The sequence below is a fragment of the Delphinus delphis genome, chromosome 5 (assembly GCF_949987515.2).
Source record: "Delphinus delphis chromosome 5, mDelDel1.2, whole genome shotgun sequence".
NCBI lineage: Eukaryota > Metazoa > Chordata > Mammalia > Artiodactyla > Delphinidae > Delphinus > Delphinus delphis.
Window position 1 is genome coordinate 27,398,101 of NC_082687.1, and position 26,407 is coordinate 27,424,507.

Here is a 26,407-nt window from a genome sequence, read left to right on the forward strand (position 1 = left end):
ACTAGTGGTTACCAGTGGGGAGCGGGAAGGGGGGAGGGGCAAGATAGGAGTATGGGAGTAATAGGAACAAACTACTATGTATAAAATTGGTAAGACACAAGAATATATTGTACAACAGGGAATATAGCCAATATTTTATAATAATTATAAATGGAGTATAACCTTTAAAAATTGTGAATCACTGTGCTGTACGCCTGAAACTTATATAACATTGTAATCAACTATACTTCAGTAAAAAATGAATCTTTGCAACCCATAATCCTACCTGCTATACTTCGATAGAGATTAGAAACTAAGATTTGTGTTTAATTATGTAACTTCTTTTTGGGTTTAGGCTTTTCATTCATTCTTCTTCTTTTAGAATATATAAATTATCTTCTTCCTCCTCTGTTTTTACTACTTGCCTTTTGCCTTTTTTGTGTTTTGCTGCATTTTTAGTCTTACTGTGTCAGTGTTTTTATTGCAAGCTGTACTAAATGCTTTTTGAAAGCAGGAAGAGTGAAAGTTCTTTAATAAACCATAGTTTTAAAAATCAGTCAGAAACAGCTCCTTAAACACCTGTCTTCTGTAGTTCTGGTATCCTAAGGAGGAAGGGAAAATAGAACTACCTTTATCACTCCTTTCTCTTTCCAAGAACTCACATTTAATAGATGAAATCCTTTCACACTGGCTGATTTCATAAATGCCAAAGCACAAGAGGTTCCTAACCCTTCTACCTATGGGAGCCTAGGGAAGGTACAGTGACATTTAAAAACTTAAGCTCCTTTAGCAATACTGCACCAAACTGTACCTGTCACCCAAACACCTTTTAGGTGTGTAAGACATCACTTTACTTAGTAAGGAACTAGAAAAATAAACCTCTGAAATATTTCACTTTATCCCTTGAATCCAAGGGCTATCGTATTGTTTAATCAAATAACAGGCAACTCTCAGCACCTGGAAAGTCTGTGTCCTTCTCCTGGATACTAAGGCGCATATCTTTCTATGACTGATTCTTGTACAGTGCATAGGTCCAAAATTACATGAGTGCTAAATAAATACCTGATAGCTACAGAGAACAGGGAAATCCAACAAATTTCACAGACTTTGCTCTTCAAATATAGATATAAACAAAGAAAATTAGTGCTCATTCAGGGCTGAACTCCTTGAAATCTCTGGAATCTCAAGAAGAAGCCTCTTCATAAACCTGTTTGCTAACATGTTATTACTTCCATCAATTGCCCCAGGTGTAGGTGTGTGTGTGTGTGTGTGTGTGTGTGTGTGTGTGTGTGTGTGTGTGTGTGTGTGTGTGTGTGTTATACAAGGCTGGAATGCGTGCAGCGATAGTGTCAATCTTACAACAGAGAATTAAATAATTTGAGTGGTATGGTGCACACAGATAATCACAGCAGATCTGCAGGACCAGACCTTACATATGATACTGCAAGCTACATTTTTATGTATGAATAAATCTAACATCTTGTTACATGGTCAGTGTAACAGATGGTGCCTGTCTGAAGCTTGTTATTTTCCTAGAAACAGCATGCAGAAACAGTCCTTTTTTTTCAAATCTTAATTAGAATAAAAATGACCTCAATTTGAGCATTCAAATTATGCCAGTTTATGGTTTTTATTTTTTTTCATAGTCTTACTAGATTTTTCCTGAACGGACAAACAATATATATCTGTAGGAGGACCATTTTTCTAGTTGCAGTTTAGATGTCTGTTCATTTTTATAGTACTTACACATCATTTATTAACAGGCAGGGCAGAACTCAGCTGCTTAAGAATCACTGCAGAATGTTGTTTGTGGTTTGCTTTACTGGACAGATGAGCCAGAGGGAGTGGTACCCAGTGATCTCCATAACATTCATGTATTCTCTATTAATTTTACATCGCCAAGTCCAGTACTAGTTAAAAGCTAGTTCAGTGTTTTGTTTGTTACCTTAATTGATGTTCCAGAAGGGATACGTTTCATAGAACTGCCCTCGACTTAAGCATCACAATTTCTGCTGACTTTAATGGATGTTACACAGACCAAAAGAATATGTGACAATTGAAAAATCTAGAAGCAGCCTGGTTATACAACAACCGTAATTTACCACAGATGGTCCTAGAAATCTAGAAATGTTTAATCTTTACCATACATTTTATCTATAGTTTTTGATAAAACAGTCCTTTGTACCTTACCTTTTAAAATACTCATAGAGTCAGCACAGTTTCTTTTGGGTACAGGACACATGTTTTTGGTAGAGGAAAGAAACATGCAGCCATAACCCACTGTGAAAGTTCAGATTTTAGAGCAAGTTAAATTGGGGGTATCTGTGATAAATCGCATGACAAAAATGTTTTGGCTTGACCAAAGGTTTAATCTTCGTATTCACTGCACTGTGAATTTCCACAGGCCAGTTACAGTATAATTCATTTTAAAAAGTCCTACTAAATAGCAGAGAGATCTATAACCAATCTCTTGGGATAAACCATAATGGAAAAGGATATAAAAAAGAATGTATATATGTATAACCGAGTCACTTTGCTGTGCAGCAGGAATTAATACAACATTGTAACTCAACTCTACTTCAATAAAATATAAAAATAAATTACAAAAAGTGATTTCTAAGCAACTTTTCATGACACTACCCACTGTGTCATGGGGGACACACCTGTTTCTGAGATGTGTGACTAAATACCTCATACAAGAATAAAGTAAGGAACCCAGCCAAGTACAGAGTGTTTACCAGAAAAATGGCTCACCGTCTATTATCTATACCACGAGTGGGAGCCTTTTGCACGGGCAAACAGGTGAATACTACTGGCACTGCATGCCTACTGACAGCAGCCGCTCTAGCAGGGGAACAGAGCCTGGCCTGATTATTCCCTGGACATGTGAAGACCTAGTGAACCAAATGTTTTGATTCTTGGCTGTGGTAAGGAAGCTTATATACGTCCTTGACAAAGGAACAGGCTCTAGTTCTTGACTAGATAAAGTGACTTACTTATTCCAAGTAAAAACTAGGAAGTCAAACCTCGCTGAAAATAGTATTCTAGGATTTGAATCCAAGCAGCTTGGTCTCAGAGCCTGGACTCAACTGTTATATTCAGGTTAAAACACCCAACAGCATGCTCAGAACCTTATGAGATTTAATCCGTGCTAACCATATTTACCAGGGGGGAAATGGGAGGGATAAACTGGGAGACTGCGATTGACACATACACACTACTACGTATAAAATAGATAGCTGATAAGGACCTACTGTATAGCACAGGGAACTCTACTCAATACTCTGTAATGGCCTGTATGGGAAAAGAATCTAAAAAAGAGTGAAGATATATGATTCACTTTGCTGTACAGGAGAAACTAACACAACATTGTAAATCAACCATACTCCAACAAAAATTAAAAAAAAAAGTCATCACTAGAATCTCTCTACACACAGAAAGGATTCAAAAGAACAATATTCTCTTGTGAAAACATTTTTTTAAATAATCAAGCCTTATTTTCATAGGCTGTAGACTTTAATAGAAAATTTCTGTAAATTTAACAGTATGCAGACTGCAGATGGTTCAACAAAAGACAGAAAACCTACAGTGAGCTACTGCTTCAAAAACAGAGGCATTTTGGGTATATATCAATACTTAAAGACATTGCTCAATTTCAATAAATTAATGAATTTATTAATGAATTAATGAACTAAATGACCATAGTTTCCTTGTTAAAAGGGGCCATAAAAAGGTCAAATTCCCACTTGATAACTACTGAATTTCAAGAATATGAACAAAGTAAATTGCTGAATTTAGAAGTGTGGCTAGACTATTGTTTGGGTAAAGGGTGATAGCAAAACACCTTTTCCTAGTATGATAAAAGCTTTGTATTAAAATGCAAGCTGTGGAGTTGTTTTCTTCCTGAGGCAAAAGTCACATTCTTCTAGCAACCAGAACCTGCCATAGGTTATAAAGAAGGACGCTCACTCTGATGAAGCCCCGATGTGCAGCTGCACTTCCAAGGCAACAGCCGAGCGGCTCACTCATGCAGAGGTGGCCTTAGCAGTGTGTGTGTGCTAGGATGGGGATGCAGATGTGGAAGGTGGGAAGCAACTGGATCACAGATGCCTTCTTCTACCTTGAGAGTCTTGCTTTGGAAGAAGAAAACAGCTAAACCTCCAGCGACTGTTATTATAGACGCTCTTCAATTCATTAATCAAACGGGGACCTAGAAAACATTTTCAGGTGCCATAATTCTGGGTGAAAGGTAGATTCTGCTGTTTGACTGATTGTAAAAGCTGATAAATCCATCTCCCTAAATTTATTTATTTATAAATTATTTTTAAATTGAAGTATAGTGGATTTGCAATGTTATTTTCAGGTGTACAGCAAAGTGATTCAGTTATACATATACATATATCTATTCTTTTTCAGATTCTTTTCCCATATAGATTATTATAGAATACTGAGTAGAGTTCCCTGTGCTCTACAGTAGAGGTCCTTGTTGATTATCGTTTTTACACATAGTAGTGTGTACTGTCGCTCCCAAATTCCTAATTTATCCCTCTTCCCTCACCTTTCCCCACCTTTCCTGTTTGGTAACCATTGTTTTCTATGTCTGTGTCTTTCTGTTTCGTAAATAAGTTCATTTGTACCATTTTTTTTAGATTCCACAGACAAGCGGTATCAAATGATATTTGTCTTTCTCTGTCTGGCTGACTTCACTTAGTATGATAATCTCTAGGTCCATCCATGTTGCTGCAAATGGCATCATTTATCTGCCTAAATAAAAAAATAAAGATGATGTTCGACTCGATTAATTTATCAGAGATTAGCCACGTGCCCTTTCTTATTACTGATTCCAAACATCTGTCACAAAGCAGATGTTGTTTAGGACATTGTGAACACCTACATCATTCATGATCACCCCCCCAGGGGGTGATCACCCCCCCCCCCCCAGGCCACCACACCAGTAGCATAAATGTCAACACCGGGACACACTACACATGCACACGGAATGACATGAACACAATGCTTATTCAAAGGGTAGCCTCAACAGTTCTCTTTTTTTTAATCTGCTTGTAGAAAACTGCTAGTCAAGACTGCTGAGGAGCACAGCTGACATTTTCTAACCTTCTCTTCTACTCAGAAATTCTGTGAACTTCTGAACTTCCTCTAATCGGAACGAAGTGGCCATGGAGTCTCTCTTTAAGGACAAGCAAACGATTCTTTGGGTTTCTGTGTTCATCGCCTAGAAGCAAAGAGAGTTAAGGCTCACATTTCATGAGTGCTAGTTCCCTGGGGTCTCTGGAGCAGGCAGGACCCCGGTACCCAGCCAGGCACCAGCTCTGGCACCTTTAAGAGAGAGGTGGGTGCCACAAAAGCCCCCTCACTGTGTGCTCAACACCAAGATCTGGGGGTGCAGTTACAGGTGTGGGCAGCCAGCTGGAGTCAATGTTCTCTGCCACAAGGACAGAGACCAGCAGTCGGGAAAAAATAGAAAATACAATAAAAATTAGAAAAGTGAAGTCATCCCTTCAAGTAACATCTGGAACAGGAATTTCAATGATTTCAAGGGCAAAACTGGTGGAGCCTGTGAGAAAAAGTTTTCCATGTAGGGTGACCACCCCAAAGAGAAGAGCACCAGGGTCACAGTAAAGTAAAAAAGCAAGTTTGTGTCATCAGTTTTCTTCCCCCGGAAAAGTGTAGAAAAGCCTTAATGCATTTAATTTCAGTGTAAGACATTCGGAGGTAATGTTTTTATTCAATAAATGCGATATTTGGTGATAAGGTCTCAGTCTACATGAGAGACAGTGATGGAAGAAAAGAGGAAGTGGGGGGGAGAGAAAGCCAGAAAATGGGGAGGAAGGGGAAGGGCCAAGCAGAAGTGGAGGGATGGGATGGGATGAGATGGGATGGGATGGGATGGGATGGGATGGGATGAGATGGGATGGGATGGGATGGGATGGGATGAGATGGGATGGGATGGCATGGGATGGCATGGGATGGGATGGGATGAGATGGCATGGGATGGGATGGGATGGGATGGGATGGGATGGGAGAGAGATGAAAAGGATGGTCGTAGGGGGAAGGAGGAGAGGGAAGGCAGAAACCACCAGAAGGGAAGGCAGAAGGAAAGAGCCCCCTCCACTCTGGAGGGTGAGCCGCAGTGCTTCAGATCCTGTGGTTCCATCACTTCAACTCTGCACTCAGAGACTGATCACCTTTCCTGCTCTGGATGGTTTCTCATGTCTGGACTGCACACACCACCTCTGTACTCTGTCCGGCCTGATTCTAACCCTCCTTTAGAGGCTGGCAGAGCCTTCAAAGCTAGATGGTTCTGCCAGCAGCTTTCCTTGAGGAGTTATTTTGTCCTTACACTCCTGGAGCACCCACCTTAGGAAAAACTCCTTTGTCATTTATTATTCCCACTTCACCTCTCAAAACGCTATTCATGTGTCTCCATCTTTTTTCCCCCCAAACAAATAACTTTTTGTGGAAGTAGAGTTGATTTACAACGTTGTATTAGCTTCAGGTGTACAGCAAAGTGATTCAGTTATACATATATATCTATTCTTTTTCAGATTCTTTTCCACTGTAGGTTATTACTAGATATTGAATATAGTTCCCTGTGCTATACAGTAGGACACTGTTGTTGATCTATTTTATATATAGTAGTGTGTATCTGTTAATCCCAAACTCTTAATTTATCCCTCTCCTCTTTCTCCTTTGATAACCATGTTTGTTTTCTATATCTGTGAGTCTATTTTTGTTTTGTAAATAAGTTCATTTGTATCATTTTTTCATATTCCATGTATAAGTGCCATCATATGATATTTGTCTTTCTCTGTATGATATCTGTCTTTCACTTAGTATGATAATCGCTAGGTCCATCCATGTTGCTGCAAATGACATGATTTCATTCTTTTTTATGGCTGAGTTCCCCATCTTCTTTATCCATTCATCTGTCAATAGACACTTAGGTTGTTTCCATGTCTTGGCTATTGTAATAGTGCTGCTATGAACATAGAGGTGCATGTATCTTTTCAAATCATGTTTTTGTCTGGACATATGTCCAGGAGTGGGACTGCAGGATCATATGGTAGCTCTAGTTTTAGGTTTTTTTTAAAGGTAGATTATTTTTAATTTTATTAATTGTTACAAATGAATACATTGTTTTGAAAAATAGAGAGAAATTGGCACATAGCAAATAGCTCAAACATAAGTCAAGAAAATATTAGACCAAGATAGATTTGAACTCGGACTTTTAAAAAGGTCTTCCAAAACTGTTTATCTCTTTTTACTTATTTCCAACAATCAACATTATTTCATTGAGCATCTATTAGTATGGCATAATGTAAATACTTTAAGAAAAAATATAAGCATATCACATTGTCCTTGTCCTTAGCAGTTTATAATCTAGCTATTTGTGATTATAAAGACACATTTAAAAAATTCTGGGACCTAACACCTTTAAGTAAAATCATCTTTGAAAGTAATCACTCTGGAAGGTTATATGATTATTTCAAAAAATCCTCAAACATTTTTGCATCTTTTCCTTTGGGATCGCCTTTGGAGTCATTATACAAATCATTTAAGAAAGGCAGACTCATTACTCTAATTTTAGTTTAGAATGCTGCTCTATCGTCCTTCTGTACCTAATTTAGACACCTGAATTAATCACTGGGTTTGTTGCTCACCGACTTCTGGTTATTCTAAAATCTCAAATTCACTCTAAAGACAAGTTTCACTATTCTTGATGCCCTTCAAAAGCACGTCCTGCAGCATCACCGGACAGTAAGTACCTGGAGGACGGATGAGAAGCCCTTCCTCATCAGCTTTGCATCTCCCCCCAGCATCCCGCTCAGAGCTTAAGCACAGCAGGGATGCAATACGCATCCTATGTTGAACTGACAGCACATTAGCTGTTCAGCCGCTGGAGACATCAGGGTGGGCTGTGGATAGAGGCGAGGAAAGGCTCCAGATGGGGCTTGAGGGGGATTTCTTTCCATTCTGCTATTTCAGTGTTTTCTTTCATGACTCCTTAGGCATCTGGCTTTAACACTGAAGGACAGAAAGGTCTGCCCGAAGTCGGCAGCAGATTCTCCCAACACTCTCATCTGGCCCTGGCTCTAACCCAGGGTTTGGTGTGTGTGCTGAGACCACTTCCCCAGCTGCCACGTTTGTCAGAAGACAGAGGCAAAAATCCCCCTTCCAGGGCCAGCTCCTCTGCTATCGCCCTGATGTGGGAGGGCTCAAATCCACAGCACCCGCCTTATGTACCTGACCCCCAGGTTGTAAGCCTCTCTGGCGTATTTTTGAATATCCCATCTGGTTGCAACTCTGGGCTCCAGTGCGAAGGGATATTCGAGGAGATCCACAAACCCTCTTTTGCCTCAGTCGGGCAGGTGGAACCCCAGGGACTGCACCATCAAGTGTGCTTTCAGCCCTGTAGCCCGTAGGCCTTCCTTCATGAGTCTCATTGTCTTCAGGCTGGTCCAGGGCCCACATCGGCAGTTCACGCCAACGACTGAAGCCCCCGCCTTCACCAGCTTCCACCACATTCTCCAGGTGTTACACCATGCATGTCTCTCTCTGGGCCTATGCACACGGTGGCTGCCACGGGTTTTCCAGATTCTTTTAAGACTTCCACGGCCCACGCAGCTTCTTCAACGTGTTCAAAGTAGTCTGCAATCCAGAAGTCCACATTTTTCCTGGCAAAAACCTCTAGCTGTAGTCGAAAAAGTTTTAAAATTCTAGCCTCATCCTTGTGGTGTTTGTACAACGACGTCTGGCAGATCCCCCCTGCGACTGAAGCGTCAGCTCTGTCGGCTGCTTCTCTGGTAAGGTCACAGGCAGCGGCGTTTACAGCTTCCCACTGGCTTTCCATATTGTCCTCACTGGCAGAAAAGGTGAAGGTCCGCGTGACATTCTATCCCGCTCTCAAGAACTCCACGTGAAGATGACGAACTGCATTTGGATGTCCTACTATGGCTTCTGGAGTCCAGAGCCCGGCCTTCACGTAGCCCCTCTTCTCCAGAGTTATGCGAAAGCTGCCGTCTCCAAGCACACCCTCCCCGCTATCCAGAGACTCTAAAATGCCCTTCTTGGCTCCAGGGCCATCGCGCTGCAGCTGTTGCAGGCGCTGGGTGGTGGGGAGCACACGGGGCCAGGAGCCCAGCCCTCCTATTTTTAGTTTTTTCAGGAACCTCTATTCTGTTCTCTATGGTGGCCGCCCCGATTTACATCCCCACCAACAGTGTAGGAGGGCTCCCTATTCTCCACACGTGTCTACATCTCAATTCACCAACCACACGACAGAATTCTGGAGAACGGAAACTGTGACTGTCACTGTGGTTCCCTTACAATGGCCACCACAGAGCCTTGCACAATGCAGACATTCTCAATACTTCCTCCCGACTAGCGAAACACCAGTTGTTGTTCATTTTTTTGGCTAAATGATAAGAGTGAAGAGATTTACTTTTCACTTTAGGGGAAGTGACTGGGATAGTCTTTGTAGTATTGTTCTCCTCCTTTTTTTTTCTTTTGGCTGTACCTCACGGCTTGTGGGATCTTAGTTCCACGACCAGGGATTGAACCTGCGTCCCCTGCAGTGGGAGCGCGGAGTCCTAACCACTGGACCACCAGGGAAGTCCCTCTCCCTCCTTCTTAATCGACCTCACGCTAACCACAAGTTCTCACAGCTATAAGTTATGTGACTGGTAAAGCAGAACTACAGAATCATAAACTGTAAGAGGTTGGAAGGGACCTCTGAGACCCTTCCTTCTCCACTACTTTGTAGACGAGAGGAGACATGTGATGTAATGAAAACAGCAGGAGTTTTCAGGGAAGACCTGGGCCCACACGTGAGGTTCACCTCTCCACTGCTATGTGATCGCTGATAATCCACTGAACTGCTGTCTGCCTGAGGCAGCTGCATCATTTATAAGACAGTGATCATCGTACCTGTCTTAAAATATGATTGTCTATAAACGAGTGGGTCATATAAAAGCATCGAGTAGAGCTAATGGCACATGGCAGAGGCCCCATAAGTATCCTGCTACTAGACGGAGAGCCCTTTAAGCACAGAGACGATGTTCTACTGAGCTTTGATTCTCCGGTGTGGGAAATGTAGATAATTAAATGAGGAAACAGAGATCTGGACCTTGAGTGAAGCTTCCTGAAAGCCAAGCAGAATCAGAGTCTGGGTTGGGTTTTAAACATCACCTAGACAAGTGGTTCTCCAAATGTGGTCTGAGGATGCGGGGGTGTCCCCAGGACCCTTTCCAGGATTCCGAGAGGTTCTTTCTCCAACTATACATCTGCGTGAGGCTGAATCTTTTTCCTACACTTTGGCCAAACAACCAGTCACAACTGGCTGGATGTAAGAAGCAGGTAAGAGAGTGCAACTGTCTTCATTTAAGTGAGACTGAAGGAATTGCAAAAAAGGCAATACAATGCCACTCTTCTAATTTTTTTTTTGTTTCGAAAAAAACAGTTATTTTTCCTAAAATGTTTATGCTATTATGTTTTTGTCTTGCTATTTATGTAATATGTAATAGGTTAATTTTATTTTAAAATCAATCAATAAATCAATATTTTTTTTTAAATTTCTGTTTTAATTTCTGATATGAGTAAATACCAATAGCCATAACTTACATAAACAATAGCTCTTTGGGATCCTTGATGATTTTAAGAGCATAAAGGGGGTCCTGAGAACAAAAAGTTTGTGAACTGTTGATCTCATCCAATTCCCTCATTCTGCAGAAGGGAGACAAGGGTCTAGTGAAGTTAACTCATTCACTTGACAACACGGAGGGACTGATCAGCAAGGTTAGGGACTGAGCCCCTGGTCTTCAACAATGGAGCTCTTAAATACTGTTGTGATATCAGAGAGGAAGGAAACAGATTTGGAGGACTAAGTCACACTCTGAACCAAAGTTCCAGTTTTTCTAAGAATATTTTATTTTCCATTTGTGTTCTTTATACATTGGGCATATTCTCACCCATTTTAGAGAGTAACTCTTATGAAAGATGATACATGATTGGTCAGTAAAGTTTCCAAATACATACAGTCTCTGAAACCACCCAATGAAACCAATATTAGCGCCAAAGGTCCACTAGGCCTAACTGCCTGAAAAATCAAGTTCTGTGGTCAAGGTATAAGCGTTGATGTAGTTGAAACATTCTGAGTTTTGGACTGAGAAACACTGGGGCTCAAAACTTTGAGCCTCTGTCACCTCATCTTTGAAAGAGGGGTAATAAATTCCCACGTCACAGAGCTGTGAAGATGAAATAGGATCATGTGTGGGAGATGGCATACAGCATGATGCCTTTCACCAGCTTTCAGCATAAGCCCATAATCCTTCAAATAACCCCTGTAAACTACTTGATTATTAATTACTTTTGCACTCTAGTATCCATGTAAATGGAGTGTTATGGACTGAATGTTCATCTCCCCCAGCCCCCATATGTTGATGTTCTAACCCCCAATGTGATGGTATCAGTAGGTGGGGCTTTGGGGAGGCATTTAGGGTCATGAGGGTGGAGCCCCATGACAGGATTAGTGCCCTTCCAAGAAGCAGGAGAGACATTAGAGCTGACTCTCTCCACTACGTGAGACCAGTGAGAAGGCAGCCTTCTCTCTGCAAGCCAGGAAGAAAGCCTTCAGCAGAACCTGACCATGCTGGCATCCTGATCTTGGACTTCTAGCCTCTTGCACTATGAGAAATAAGGGTCTGCTGTTTAAACCACTCCATCTATGGGGTTTTCTTACAGCAGCCTGAGGTGCCTAAGACAGAGAGGGACACCATGCCTGTAGCAGAACGGGAGTTAGGAGTTTATAAACTATTCATTCCATTGATTCTATTGAGGCAGTGTCTATTTCAAGGTGGATGGGCACAGAAGATGGGTCCAGCTAGACAAAGCTTGCAACACCCATCACTGTGTAAGTTGACTGGGGCGACATTCCTGCTGCAGTGCTAATGACCCAGATACACAGATGAGTTTTAAATAAGGAGGTGGAGGGTCTCCACATATGACTTTCTTTTTTTTGGTTTCTCTCCCTTCTCCACTTGTTTCTTTCAGAAAAGTATCAATCTCAGAACTTAAGAAAAATTAAATAACCACTTCAGAGCCTGCCCAAAACACAACCTTATTAAATTAGCTTAGGGTTTCATCAGGGGAAGTGAGGGACATAAAACCAAAATCATCTCTTGTGTGTGATACAATAAAAATGGATAATCATGTGACCTAGTTTGGGTTCTAGAAGTATCTAAAGACACAAGTTCAGAAAATACTTTATATATCAAGACACAGCAGGTACATTCTCCTTCAATCCAGAGGGGTGCTGTCAAAGCTACCATCTCTGGAGCTTCCCTGGTGGTGCAGTGGTTAAGAATCTGCCTGCCAATGCAGGGTACACAGGTTTGAGCCCTGGTCCGGGAAGATCCCACATGCCATGGAGCAACTAAGCCCATGCGCCACAACTACTGAGCCTGCACTCTACAGCCCACAAGCCACAACTACTGAGCCTGCGAGTCACAGCTACTGAAGCCCGCATGCCTAGAGCCTGTGCTCCGCAGCAAGAGAAGCCACTGCAATGAGAAGCCCACACACCGCACTGAAGAGTAGCCCCTGCTCGCTGCAACTAGAGAAAGCCCATGCGCAGCAACGAAGACCCAACACAGCCAAAAAAAAAAAAAAAAAAAAAGCTACCATCTTTGTGTCTTATGACCTGTGTCAAGGGGGGAAGCCTGGAGCCCTCCTTAGTGTGTTAGTTGGTTAATCCATTCCTTGCCACCTGCCCCATCTTGCAATATAATCACTGCATCAAGACTAATTTTTCTCTATCAGTTTTTCAATAAAGAAATATACTCCAGTGAGTTCATTTTGTATTGAAGAGTATTTTTACCTGAAGAGACCAAAGTCCTTGAGCACATTAACTGAACTGAAGAACAACATGCTAATATTAGCCACATTAAGCCTTTTAAACATAACATATGATCTTAAACTGGTTTTGACTTTTACTAGAAATGAAAAATAGCTCCCTCTAGTTAGCCAGAGTAAAGCTGGGACATATTTCTTGCATCACCACTACTCTGTGATTCCAATATAGTTATAAATAGCTTAAACAGTTCATTCCATTTGCAGTCTCCTATTTGTTTTGCTTTAATTTCGTACTATACTGGCAATTACCCAGCTTCATTAACTACTTAGGACATTTCTCAAGTACACTACAAGAAACGCCACGCAAGAAATATTAACCTACAGCAGTGCTCTTGAAGTCAACCTTGAAAGGGAAATCCTTTTCATCAAGTTTACAGGCCAAGCCCTAAAAGCACTGTAGGGTCAACCCACATCAAAAATCTTGCTTCTGACCCTTGTACTGGAAAGAAGACTCATTATCAACCCCCAAAATCATCACTGAGTGCCAATTATGTAGAAAGCATTTTGCTAGACATTAAGGAAAAAATTTAAAATACTTCCTGAATTCTAGGAGTTTACATGATATCTGGAGTAAAACTGTATGTGTAAATACACACACACACACACACACACACACACACACACACACACACAGTAAAACATAGAAAGTACCAAAGGACTGATATAGAAAAAATTGACACAGATAAAAACAGTTTTGGGGGAACAAGTCACTATTGACTTTGATGGTAAGAGAAGTGATTGGAGAGGAAGCATCCTTTGGGTTGGGCTTGGGGGAGGGGAAAGGAAAATGTTAGGAGCAAAGGCACAGCAGTGGAAAGACAGGACAAAGGGAAGAGGAAGGTTAATTTGGTTGGCATAGAGTTTATGCGGGGAAATAATACTGAAAATAGCATTTTAAAATTAATTAGCTCTATTTTATATACAGTAGTGTGTATATGTCAATCCCAATCTCCTAATTTATCCCTCCCCTTTCCCTCCCTGTTAAGCATGACTAATTAGAACCTACTGTATAGCACAGGGAACTCTACTCAGTACTCTGTAATGGCCTATATGGGAAAGAATCTAAGAAAGAGTGGACATATGTATATGTATAACTGAATCACTTTGCTGTACCCCTGAAACTAACACAACATTGCAAATCAACTATACTCCAGTAAAAATTTTAAAGAAGCAGAAAAAAAATAAAATTAATTAATTCATCAAGTACTTACTAATGCCAGACAGTATCCTAGCTGCTGGCCATGCAAAGGTGTACCACACAGGCCAGCTTCCTCCCCTCCCTGAGCCTACGTTATGGGGTCAGGGGACCTGCTACAGAGAAAATACACATGTGATATGATGGGAGGGATTGGCCAAGGTGGTCAGGGAGGGTATATACCCTAGGTCTGGCGGTCGGGCAAAATCTGTCTGAATAGCAATACTCTGAGCGACAAGGTGAGAACGCACCATCCTCCTTCACAGAGCGAACAGCAAGTGTGAAGGGCCTGAGTCAGGAATGACCTTAGATCCTTCAAAGCACCAAAAGGTCATCAGTGGGGCTAACCAAGGGCGCTAGCAAATCCTCTGACAGAATTCCTTCAAACTGCCCCTTACTATTTTCAATACCACTTTTTTGTGGTCCTATATGAAGATGATGGTATATTACCTGAGTCATATTCTCTGGGGATATGGCAGGTGGGATTTCTTCATGACGCTGCCTTCATTTTTCCCATGACGCCCCCCACCTGCCACTAGAGCGGGAGCCCCACGTTTTGCTCACTGTTGAATTCCTGGTTCCTAGAACAGTGCTTAGTGTATTTAAGTTGCTCAAGAAATATCTGACGAATGAACACACTGAGTGAACGTCACTTATCTTCTCCTCCCCAGGGTGGTCCAAAATGAGAGGCGTGAATGGGGAAAAACAAGACAGGACAAGGAGTAAGAATATCTACCTGCAATTCTAGCTTTAAATTAAGACTGCTCTCCTTAGCGCACTCATTTTTCTCAGGTAAGGGAGGTCCCTGTCCCTTGCACGCTCCTCTCAGGAACTTCTCTTTTTTTAATTGGAGTTGATTTACAATGTTGTGTTAGTTTCTGCTGTACAGCAAAGGGATTCAGTTATACATATATTTCTATGTTTTTTATATTCTTTTCCATTACGGTTTCATATTCTTATCCATTACGGGATATTGAATATAATTCCCTGTGATGCACTTTTCTTGATGTGAGCAGCTTACCCATTCCTTCAAGAACTTCCCTCCCCGGGCTTCCCTGGTGGCGCAGTGGTTGAGAGTCCGCCTGCTGATGCAGGGGACACAGGTTCGTGCCCCAGTCTGGGAAGATCCCACATGCCGCGGAGCGGCTGGGCCCGTAAGCCATGGCCGCTGAGCCTGTGCTCCGCAACGGGAGAGGCTACAATAGTGAGAGGCCCGCGTACCGCAAAAAAAGAAAAGAAAAAAAAAAAGGTTAAAAAAAAAGAACTTCCCTCCCCTCACCTCCTCTGCTGACATATCTGGAAGTAACTTTTAACTCCCAACTCTACTTCTCATCATCATGCTAGGTTGATAAAGGGGAAGAAATATTGTTGAAAAAAGAAGAAAAAGGGGGACTTCCCTGGTGGTCCAGTGGTAAAGAATCCACCTTTCAAAGCAGGGGACGCGGGTTTGATCTCTGGTTGGGGAACTAAGATCCCACATGCTGTGGGGCAGCTAAGCCCGCACGCCTCAACTAGAGAGCCTGCGTGCCGCAACTAAGACCCGACGCAGCCAAAAATAATAATAATAAAAAAACCCAAGATAATCGTTAGAAAAAAAAAGAAGAAAAAGAAACACCTCCTGTTTTGGGACTGTACCTACATTTTCTCTGCCCTCATATATAACTAATTATTTCTTGTTTGTTACTTACAAAACCTCCTCAGACCCCACTGCACCCTCTCCTGCAGTTCCCTCTGCCTGGCCTCCTTCAGGTGGCAAGATGTCCTTTATACCTAGTTTTGTGCAAAAGAAAGATAGTTCCATTCTGCGATGTTTCTGTCCCTTGAAGACAAGGAATGACCGTTCTCTATTTGTGACACTGTTTTTCTTTATTCAAGAGTCTCAAACTCAACCATCTACAGGGGCCGGGCATGGATGACGAAGGGCACAAGGGCAGAGGGTGTGGGAAGTGTGATGAGACAGGCAGCTCGTGCACCATCTAAAGAGGGGGCTCTGAGTCCTGCCCAGCAAGCCAAGTGCTCAGCCCCTTCTGCTAACACCTTGGCCCTCCAGCTGCTGCTACGGGGCCTGGGGTGTTGGAGGGTCCAGTGGAGACAGAAAGAGGACTTCTTTTCTTTTATAGTTTACTCCCTTAAATTGACCCAGAAGTAAACAAGAAAGCAAAACAATGGAAATCTCAGAAGGCTGCTGATTTTTCAGTGGCAGGAAAAGAGGTGTAGGGGTACGTGTGTGTGTGTGTGTGTGTGTGAGAGAGAGACAGACACAGAAAAAGAGAGGAGAGGAGGAAGGAAAGAGAGGGGGCGGGAGGGGGGGGAAGGAAGTGAGACAGTAGGGAGGGGAGAGGGAAAGGGAGGCGGTCAGAGACTAGAAACACAGAAACTACACAGTTCAGTGTCCCCGTAAGCGGAGGGAAGTAAGAAATCCTATCTGAAAGCAGCAGCAAGGGAACAGAGGAGGGAAAGAGAGGCTGGGGACAGACGGGGCAAAGCAGATGGAGCCCGTGCAGGGGATGCTGAACCAGGCTCATCCCACCCTCTGGCTCTCTCATCAGCACCTCTGCCCCTTGTCCTAACCCTGCTGGAGCCAAGGGTCCAGGCAAAGAAGTCATCTCCTGTGGCTCAGGAATATCACTCAGCCCCCTCAGGAGGCGAGGGCGGGGCGTGCCAACCCCCGGGTCCCTGTGGGGACACTCTGATCCCTGCCTGAACAAAAGGGACATGGCCTGGAACACGCAGCACGAGTGAGCCAAGACTACTGGAACTTTAGGGCCTTAGGTGCAGAAGGACCTTAAGGAGACTGTCCTGTTGGCAGACTGGCCTTGGGGAGAGCCACTCACTAAGGACAGCTGGGCAATGGCAGCACAGTGGTCCCCAGTGGGGACACAACAGGGACGGGCATCGCTCCACGGAAACATGGCCCGAAATGACTGATAACTAAGTCCTATGGTTTTCTACTGGTGCTGCCATCACACAGCCAGCACTGAGCAAAGAGGGCAGTGTGGGCTGAGCTCAGCTCCCCTCACTGATGAGCTGGGCAAACACTGCCCTCCCAGGAGTCACACACAGCACTCACCCGAGGGACTCAGAAAGTGGCACTAAGACTTAAACTCTCTCTCTAACCAACAGTCTCTGAACCGAAATAATCGAAGATTCAGAACTACAAAGGCAGTGAAAGATCATCGAAAATACATTTTTTTATTGGGCTCTGACTTGAAACAATATAAACATGCTTTTAAATATACTTTTAATTCTATATTACTCAGCAATTAAAAAGAATGAAATAATGCCATTTGCAGCAACATGGATGGACCTAGAAATTATCATACTAAGTGAAATAAGTCAGACAGAGAAAGACAAATACCATATGATACCATTTATATGTGAAATCTAAAATACAACACAAACGAACCTTTCTACGAAGCAGAAACAGACTCACAGACATAGAGAACAGACTGGTGGTTGCCAAGGGGGAGGCTGGATGGGGGAGGGAAGGACCGGGAGTTTGGGGTTAGCAGATGCAAACTATTATACATAGGATGGATAAACCACAAGGTCCTACTGTACAGCACAGGGCACTATATTCAATATCCTGTGATAAACTATAAGAGAAAAGAATATGAAAAAGAATATATATATTATGCATAACTGAGTCACTGCTGTACAGCAGACATTAACACAACATTGTAAATCAGCTATACTTCAATAAAATTAATAATATATATGCTTTTAATTCTAAAATATTGGCTGACCTTAAAAGAGCGTAATACTGAACCTTCATTTCAGAAATTTTAAAAAAATTGAAGAAATTTCATTTCAGGCTTAAATGGGAGTTTTAATACGTGTATTGAAATTGATAAGACATTTGAATACTTTCAGTGATCTGGAGCCATATATGATAAGCTGTTTCAAGGTGAAATTGAAGAATGAATCATTTAATACATATTTGAAAAATTTTAAGTTCATAATAAGAAAAGTTCTATTCTAATTTAAAGTATTAACTCATATCTTCACCCCAATGTTTAATAAAAACTTACAAAGAATGTTTTCCTTAATTATTCTCTACTTCACATCTTTCCTCCAACTCTAATGAATCCGGTACACAGCTGAAGGATAAGATCTTTGGGAACTTTCAGATCCATTTCACAGTTGAAAGCAAACACACATGATCAACTATTCAAGTTTTCTTCACCATTTTAAATATAGCAACGTCTCTGTTGGTGAAAACGCTTCCCCACATCACACTTCTTGATCATAAGCTTCACCCTCGTAACTAGCGATGATAACCTAGAAAACCCCTTCTAGACTGACTAATAGGTTGTTTGGTTCATTTGCTCAATAATTCATTTATTCACCAAATATTTATGGAGTACCTGCTATGTCCTGGACACAATGCCACGGGCTGGAAATTAAAAAATGATTAAGACAGAGTCTGTGATTTCAAGGAGGAGGTGCCAATCAAACAAGGGAAGGATACAGATGCTTAAAAAGATCTGCCAATGCGGGTGAGAGGGGGTCCAAGACAGTTGAGGGAGGGTGGGTGGGTAAACAAGGGAGGGTTCCACCAGTGCATTCTATCCTCAGCTGAACAGCATGCATTACTCCCTTGCACAAAATGCCAGACAGTTTCCTTCCCTTTGGCAAAGGGTCTGAGGTACAGGCAATTTTGGGGATTTGACCAAAAGGCTTTATGTCATTTCCAAATGTTTCCTGGGAGTAGGTCCTCCCTCCCCCTTTGAAAAACACAGCTCTGCCCTGTTCTTTCTAGTTGAGAGAAAACTTAAGTCTAGGCTGGGGTTGAGGTCAAAAGTTTTAAGAATAGGGAACAAAATGTTCACTCTAGGGCTTCCCTGGTGGCACAGTGGTTGAGAGTCCGCCTGCCGATGCAGGGGACACGGGTTTGTGCCCTGGTCCAGGAGGATCCCACGTGCCGCAGACCGGCTGGGCCCGTGAGCCATGGCCGCTGAGCCTGCGCGTCCGGAGCCTGTGCTCCGCAACGGGAGAGGCTACAACAGTGAGAGGCCCACGTACCGCAAAAAAAATAAATGTTCACTGTAACAATTATATAATATCATACTATTTAACTACTTGTAACATTAGAAAGCAATTTTTTTGTTGTTTCCATTTTATATCTATTAACATTTTCTAGAATAGACATGCATAGAGCTTATATGATCTTTTCTTTTTTTCTTTTTTTTTGGTTTCTTATTTACTTCTAAAAACCTTCGATGACATTAATTTTCAATGACAATTTTCAAAATTAATTTTTTTCAATGACATTAATTTTGAAGGTGTACAGGCTTCAGATATAAGGTGCTTCCCCCTAAGTTTCATTTGTGAAAAAGGATTCTTACAATTTTGGACTTTGAAACCTGTACACCTGGATGTTTACACACAATTAAAAATTAACAGATGACACCAAAAGCATAGCAAACAATGACAAAAAATAGATGAACTGAACTTCATTAAAATTAAAAACTTTAATTTTAAAAGTACATCAAAGGACACTAGCAAGAGAGTAAAATGACAACCCACAGAATGGGAGAAATATACGTATCATATATCTGATAAGAGTTTACCATCCAGAACACATAAAGAACTCCTACAACTCAGGAACAAAAGACAAACAACCTAATTAAAAATGGGCAAAGGACTTGAATGGATATTTCTCCAAAGAAGATATACAAATGGCCAAAAAGTCTATGAAAAGATGCACAACCTCCGTAGTCATTAGGGAAGTGTACATCACAACCACACTGACAGTACTTCACACCTACTATGAGATAAGTCAGGCAGAGAAAGACAAATACTGGATGATATCACTTATATGTGGAATCTAAAGGAGCCAAGCTTGAGCAAACAGAGAATAGAATGGTGGCTGCCGGGGGATGGGGGAAGAGGAGGGATGTTGCTTCAGGAGACAAAGTTGCAACCAGTAGACAAGTAAGTCCTGGAGATCTAATGCACCGTACAGTGAATACAGACAGCAATATCATATTATAATAAACAAACTGGCCAAAAGACAAGATCTTAGTTATTCCCACCCAGAAAAAGAAATGATAATTATGTAATGCGACAGAGGTGCTAACTACTGCTGCAATGTCAATCATATTACATATAAATGTGTCAAATAACATGTTGTATTCCTTAAATTTACACAATGTTATATGACAAATAGATTTCAAGAAAAGCAAACCAAAGAACCCCCCAATACTTCATGCCCACTAGTATAGCTATTAAAAAAAGCAAAAAACAAAACCAAAACCCAGAAAACGAGTGTCAGCAAGGATGTGGTGAAATTGGAACGCTCGCTGCTCTTTTTAATTTGTACACTGAGGGTGGCAATGTAAAATTGTGCAACTGCTGAGGAAAACAGTTCAGTGGTTCCCCAAAAGTTACATGTAGAATAACCATATGCCCCAGCAATTCCACTGCTAGGTGTATACCCAAAAGCAATGAAATCAGGACTCAAACAGATAATCATACGCAAATGTTTACAGCAGCATTAACCGTGATAGCCAAAGGCAGGAACGACCCATGTATCCGTGAATGGATAAACAAAATGTGATCAATTCTCTTTATTTGGTAAAAATAAGTATGGTAATTATATTCCATAAAGTTGTAGTAGACACTGATCATAACATTTTCATCAGGTGATCTATACATAATCTTGTTTTATGTGTATTTCTGTTTAAAGACACCTTATTAACATATATTATTGATTCATTAACATTGAACTCACAGCCAACAGCACTGTCACTCATGCCTGAAAGAAGCTTATGTATAACACCTATATTTTTTCCCTAAGGCACATCAAAGCCTTCTTGCACTTAGGAACACTAGACAGCGCTCTGGCACTCTGCTTGTGGGTCATTTTAAACAGTGAAATCACCAGCCAAAAGCACAACAATGCAAAAAACATGGCACTAAATAGACCATGGAAAAGACGCTTGTTTACACTATGAGAGCTGAAACAAGAAGGCAGAGTCTCAGCTGAAATGTACATGCTGTGTACCTCAAACTTACGGCCTCTCTGTGCTGCAAATACTGACTTTGGGGTTACAAATAAATGTGCCAGGTCAATGCACAACTACAGAATCTGCAAACAATGAGGTCAATTCTATACATACGTACAATGGAATATTATTCAGCCATGAAATGAAATTCTGATACAAGCTACAATAAAGATGAACCTTGAAAACATTATGCTAAGTGAAATAAGTCAGACAAAAAATGGACACATATTATATGGTTCCATTTATATGAAATATCTAGAATAGGCAAATTCATAGACCAGAGTTTATCAGGGCTTTGGGGGATAGGAGGATGTCGAGTTACTGCTTAACTGGTCCAGAGTTTCTGCTTGGGATGATGAAAAAAGTACTGGAGATGGAGAGTGATGATGGCGGTGCAACAATGTCAGTGCAATTAATGCTACTGATTGTGCACTAAAAATGGTTAAAGTGGAAAATTTTATATTATACGTATTTTATTACAAAGAATCAACAGATTCACTGAATAAGGTTAAATGAATCTTCTATTAAAACAAAATCTAAAGGAGACACTCCGGATGGCAACCGTAGAGATTCGTATTTACCCACGTGTCCTCTTAAAACAAAGAACCTCCTTAATATGCTTTCCTTTTTTTTTTTTTTTGGCCACACTGAGCAGCTTGCAGGATCTCTCAGTTCTCTGACCAGGGGTCGAACCCAGGCCCCCGGCAGTGGAAGTGCAGAGTCCTAACCACTGGACCGCCAGGGAATCCAAATATGTTTTCCTTTCGGTTTACAGACCATTTTAAAAAACAGTCTTACTATTTAATAATATCAGCTGATTATTCAGGAAAACAAGTAAATTAAAATGTGCCTGTCAGTTGTTTGGCCTCACTTCATGCTTCTGAAGCATGAAAATTTATGCACTAGTAGAATTATTTGTTCTGACTAATGGCCCAAAGAACTGTCACCCCAGGAACCAACAACTGATGCTCCTAATTTATCTTGGACTAAAACTGCCTCCCAGGTCCACCATATTTGGATGAAGTGATACTCTCAGGGCAACTACTACCAGTACAGTTTAGGTATTTTGGCACTACATGTCCACTTTGAACCTTTCACGTCCCTTTTCTCTCTTTTATCACCAATCCATTTCTCATCTGCTTCCTTCCCTATTGAAAAACCCCTATTTTCATATCTTGAGAGACAGCCATCTGTTAGAATATGGCTGTGGTTACTATCATCATTCAAATGTTCCTTTTTAATTTATCTGTTTCTTGACCCAACAATTACAAAGAAGCATGGCTGGATGTAAACACGCACGAAATGTGCTAATGTAGAATGCAAACAATATTAAAATGTAAACTTCACATAGGGAGGAATTCACGGCCAAAGAAAAATCTAGTACTATTCTTTCAATCTTTTTAAAATGCATCATAAACCTAAAAATGTTTCACTACAGAATAACAGTTTGGCTTCTCTTATGATCACAAAGAAGGGTAATTATGATTGTCATGAAAACACACTGAGCAGATGTATACTATTAACAAAAGAATCATTATATGACTGTGCTCAAAAACTGGCACGTTATACATTCACATTTCCTAGAAATCAGACAGTCTTCCCAACTGGAGTAGATACCAGAAGAGATTGTTTTCTATTAATTGTGGCTTGTACCAATCAAGTTTTGGGAGCCAACTGGATCATCATTCTTTGGGACAATTCCCACATACTATCATGTGAGATCTATATACACTGATCTATATATACTCAGACACGTGCATTATAATTTTGTAAAAAAGTCATTTTTAAGTTCTCAAATGATAGCTTTTAAACTCTTAAAAAACGTTATCAGTGGATTCTTTCACAAAGGTACATCTGTTTAGAAATCATAAAAGAGCGTAGTGAATAACTCTTCGGTTTATTTTATGAAGGCTAATTAATAGGTACTTACTCATTAAAGACTAGGTCTGGTGCAAAATAGAGAAATTGGCTGTTCGTATGTTTGTACGATCTCCAGCTCAAGGCAAATGATGACAGACACATCCAAGAATACTGGATGAGGGTAATTTGGTCCTCGAGAGGCAGGTTTTTAAATCCTGAAGAAGAGAACAATTCATCACAAAAATACACTTAGCATTTAAGAACATTCCAGGAAGAAGCGTCGTAAGTCAACCCCAAACTGCCCCCTTACTCTCATTGACTCAAATCAATTCCACAGTTATTTACAGAGCACCTATCGTGGACCTGGTCCTGTTCAACATTTCATGTTAAATTCACCTTAAATTGTCAATGAGGGTAAACTGCCAAGGCAAAAAAAAAACTAAGACGTTCTGGGAGTTTCACTGTGGACAGTGGTCTACAATCCTTAGTTAGACTGAAAGAATTTGTGTTCACCTGTACCACTTGCTTCATCCTACTCACAATGAATAACTTCAAAATAAAAGATAACTTAATGACATCAACTCTTGCATATCTGCAACACTGGTGGAAGATTTTACTTTACGTGAGTTTGCAGTGATTGAAAAAGCCTTATTCCTAGCTTCCCCTAGGCTGGGATAATGCCAGACTTCAATAGACTTCTGAGGCAGAATAAGCATCCTTGATGCTGTCCTGCCTTACCCACAGTCTTCCTTTCTGGGCCTCAGGCTCTTCTTTTGTTTCTTTTCTCACCCTCTGTACTCCCAGGGGCACCAGGGTATTCTTCTGTTTGTATATAGTTTCACCTGGGCAAGCTCCCCTTCAAAGAGTCAGTCATCAGAGCTTTCCCCAGACTTTTGTCTTACGGCTGCTGGTCGACAACAGGGCATCTAAGAAACTGCTTTGGATTAATGAACTGGGACAATGTGATCACAATTCTGAGCAATGTTTCTGTAGATTAATAGGAGCCTTATTAATAAAATGCTACAGCATAAAACAGACTAAAGTAGGCATTTCAAGGACAAATTAAAGGGTTATGGAGGTAAGATATTTTCAGAAAGACTCTTTCAGAGGCCCCTACAGCCTACCTGAGAGGTCTTTTTTTTTTAATTAATTTTTATTGGAGTATCGTTGATTTATAATGTTGTGTTGGTTTCTGCTGTACAGCAAAGTGAATCAGTTATACATATATCCACTCTTTTTAATTTTTTTTATTTTATTTTTTTTCTTCGGTACGCAGCCCTCTCACTGCTGTGGCCTCTCCCGTTGCGGAGCACAGGCTCCGGACGCGCAGGCTCAGCGGCCATGGCTCACGGGCCCAGCCGCTCCACGGCATGTGGGATCTTCCCGGACCGGGGCACGAACCCGTGTCACCTGCATCGGCAGGCAGACTCTCAACCACTGCGCCACCAGGGAGGCCCTCCACTCTTTTTTAGATTCTTTTCCCATATAGGCCATTACAGAGTATTGAGTAGAGTTCCCTGTGCTATACAGCAGGTCCTTATTAGTTATCTATTTTATATATACTAGTGTATATATGTCTTGATTTACCTGGTCTAGGGCTTAGAGTAGCCCTGGCTACAAGCTGCTAATAATGGGCTCAATTCTTGCTTTGGCAACTAGAATGTGTTTTGCCTTATTAATATTACTGGAATGAAACTTTCCATTTCAATCCTCAACATAAAAAATGGGTATGTTCTATTAACAGAACAATAGAACAATGTTCTATTGTTCTATTAACAATAGAACCCTTAACTCTAACTTCTCAAGAGAAATGAGCATATTCACCAGATTTTTCTTCTACACACTTGATTCATTTGACAACGAGTAAAAAACTGGCTGTCGGGATCGAACAGAAAGCAAACTCAATCGCACCGTTGCATACGGTACGCTCTGTTGCCCTGACGTGCCTAGTTCAGGACGCAGACCCTGAAACGCGAGGCCATCCTACCTGGAATTACCTTCGCCCACTTCACGACTTGGATCATCTGTTTGCCTGCTAAGCGGTTTAGGGTGGAGAGCAGATTTTCGGCTGTATCTGGTTTGGAGTTGTCATAGCCTGCATACACAATCTCGGGTTCGATGGTTTCAAGGACCATGGAAGGGGAAGGTGTGAGCGCTCGGGAAATTGTGGAGAGTTGAGGAACCAGCGCTGAGTTGACAGACGGCTCTTGCGCAGGAGCGATGTACGTAGTTCCTTCCTCTGGGCTCTGTGGGGGGGGAGGTGGAGGCTGCTGTGACTGTTCCTCGTGAATCCCTTTTAACTTCCCCAACTTCTTGGACTTCCGAGCTGTAAAAAAAAAAAAAAATTATAAACAGGGCAAATTAAGATTATGTTTGGCATGATAAATACCATCTAAAGCACAACACTTTTGTATGTTATATACAAATGTTAAGAGTAAATCTTAAGAGTTTGCGTTACAAGAAAAAATCTTCTATTTCTTTCATTTTGTATCCATATGAGATGCCGAACGTTCACTAATCTGATTGGGATAATCATTTCACATCGTATGTAAGTCAAATCATTATGCTGTACACTTTAATACAGTGCTGTAGGTCAATTATTATCTCAGGAAAACTGGGATTAAATAAATAAATCAGTGAGTGGCACCACACAAAAAGAAGGAATTAAAAGAAGATTATGTTTGGCATACCTTACATGAGGTAAATTGCAAGCAAATATTGACTTATATTGATTAAAGCGTACTTTTCCTCTAAGGATGTCTTGTTATACTAGTAGGAACAGCCTCTTTTCAATATTTTTCTGATACCAGACACTGTCCTAAATGCTTTTTATAAATTAACCACTTTAACAATTTTATGACTAGGTACTATTACGATTCTCATTCTATAAAGAGGAAGCAGACCAGAAGGGTCAAGAAATCTGTCCAAGACTACACAGCTAGTATATGTAAAATAGAGTTAAGAGCTCAGAGGAAGGATAAATTATTTCAGATGCTAATAAGTTACATATGCCTCAACTAAATCTTAAGTAAGCCAATAATTCCCACCTATTACCCACCGAAGAATTGGCAACAAGGGCTAGACTCGCCCGATTGAGCTTATTATCTTAGTGCTGTCTCTGCTCCCTCTAATTAGCTTTCTCTGGCCCTTTACTTATTCCTCTTTGGTGCTTCTCTACCACTTACTCTTCCTGCTGTGGTCCATGTGCAACCACTTGCTTACTCAGAGTAGTTATTTTGTGCAGATGCTGTTAGACCGACCGATGTCCCCGGCTATACTGTGAACTGCTGAGGCATAAAGATTGGGTGTTCCTCTTCTTTCACAGCCCGCATGGCGCACCTTGGTAAATGCTATGCCTACACAAAGTGACTTACCGATTTCCACTGAATGAATGCGAGCTAATCAACCCCAAAGAAAGGCAACAGAAGGGAAG

The 26,407-nt window shown here is 41.3% G+C and overlaps 1 protein-coding gene and 1 pseudogene across 2 annotated transcripts in view; both read right to left on the minus strand.

The window, feature by feature from the left end:
* The window catches only part of NR3C2 (nuclear receptor subfamily 3 group C member 2), a 372,131-nt gene that overhangs the window by 49,644 nt on the left and 296,080 nt on the right, over positions 1–26,407 (minus strand). For both annotated transcript variants that reach the window (XM_060012126.2, XM_060012127.1), the window contains exons 5-6: positions 24,962–25,300; positions 23,045–23,189 (exon numbers count right to left, since the gene is read on the minus strand). In XM_060012126.2, coding sequence (XP_059868109.1) covers positions 23,045–23,189; positions 24,962–25,300 — 484 coding nt within the window. The remainder of the gene's footprint in view (positions 1–23,044; positions 23,190–24,961; positions 25,301–26,407) is intronic.
* On the minus strand, positions 8,244–15,129 carry LOC132425643 (S-methylmethionine--homocysteine S-methyltransferase BHMT2 pseudogene; annotated as a pseudogene).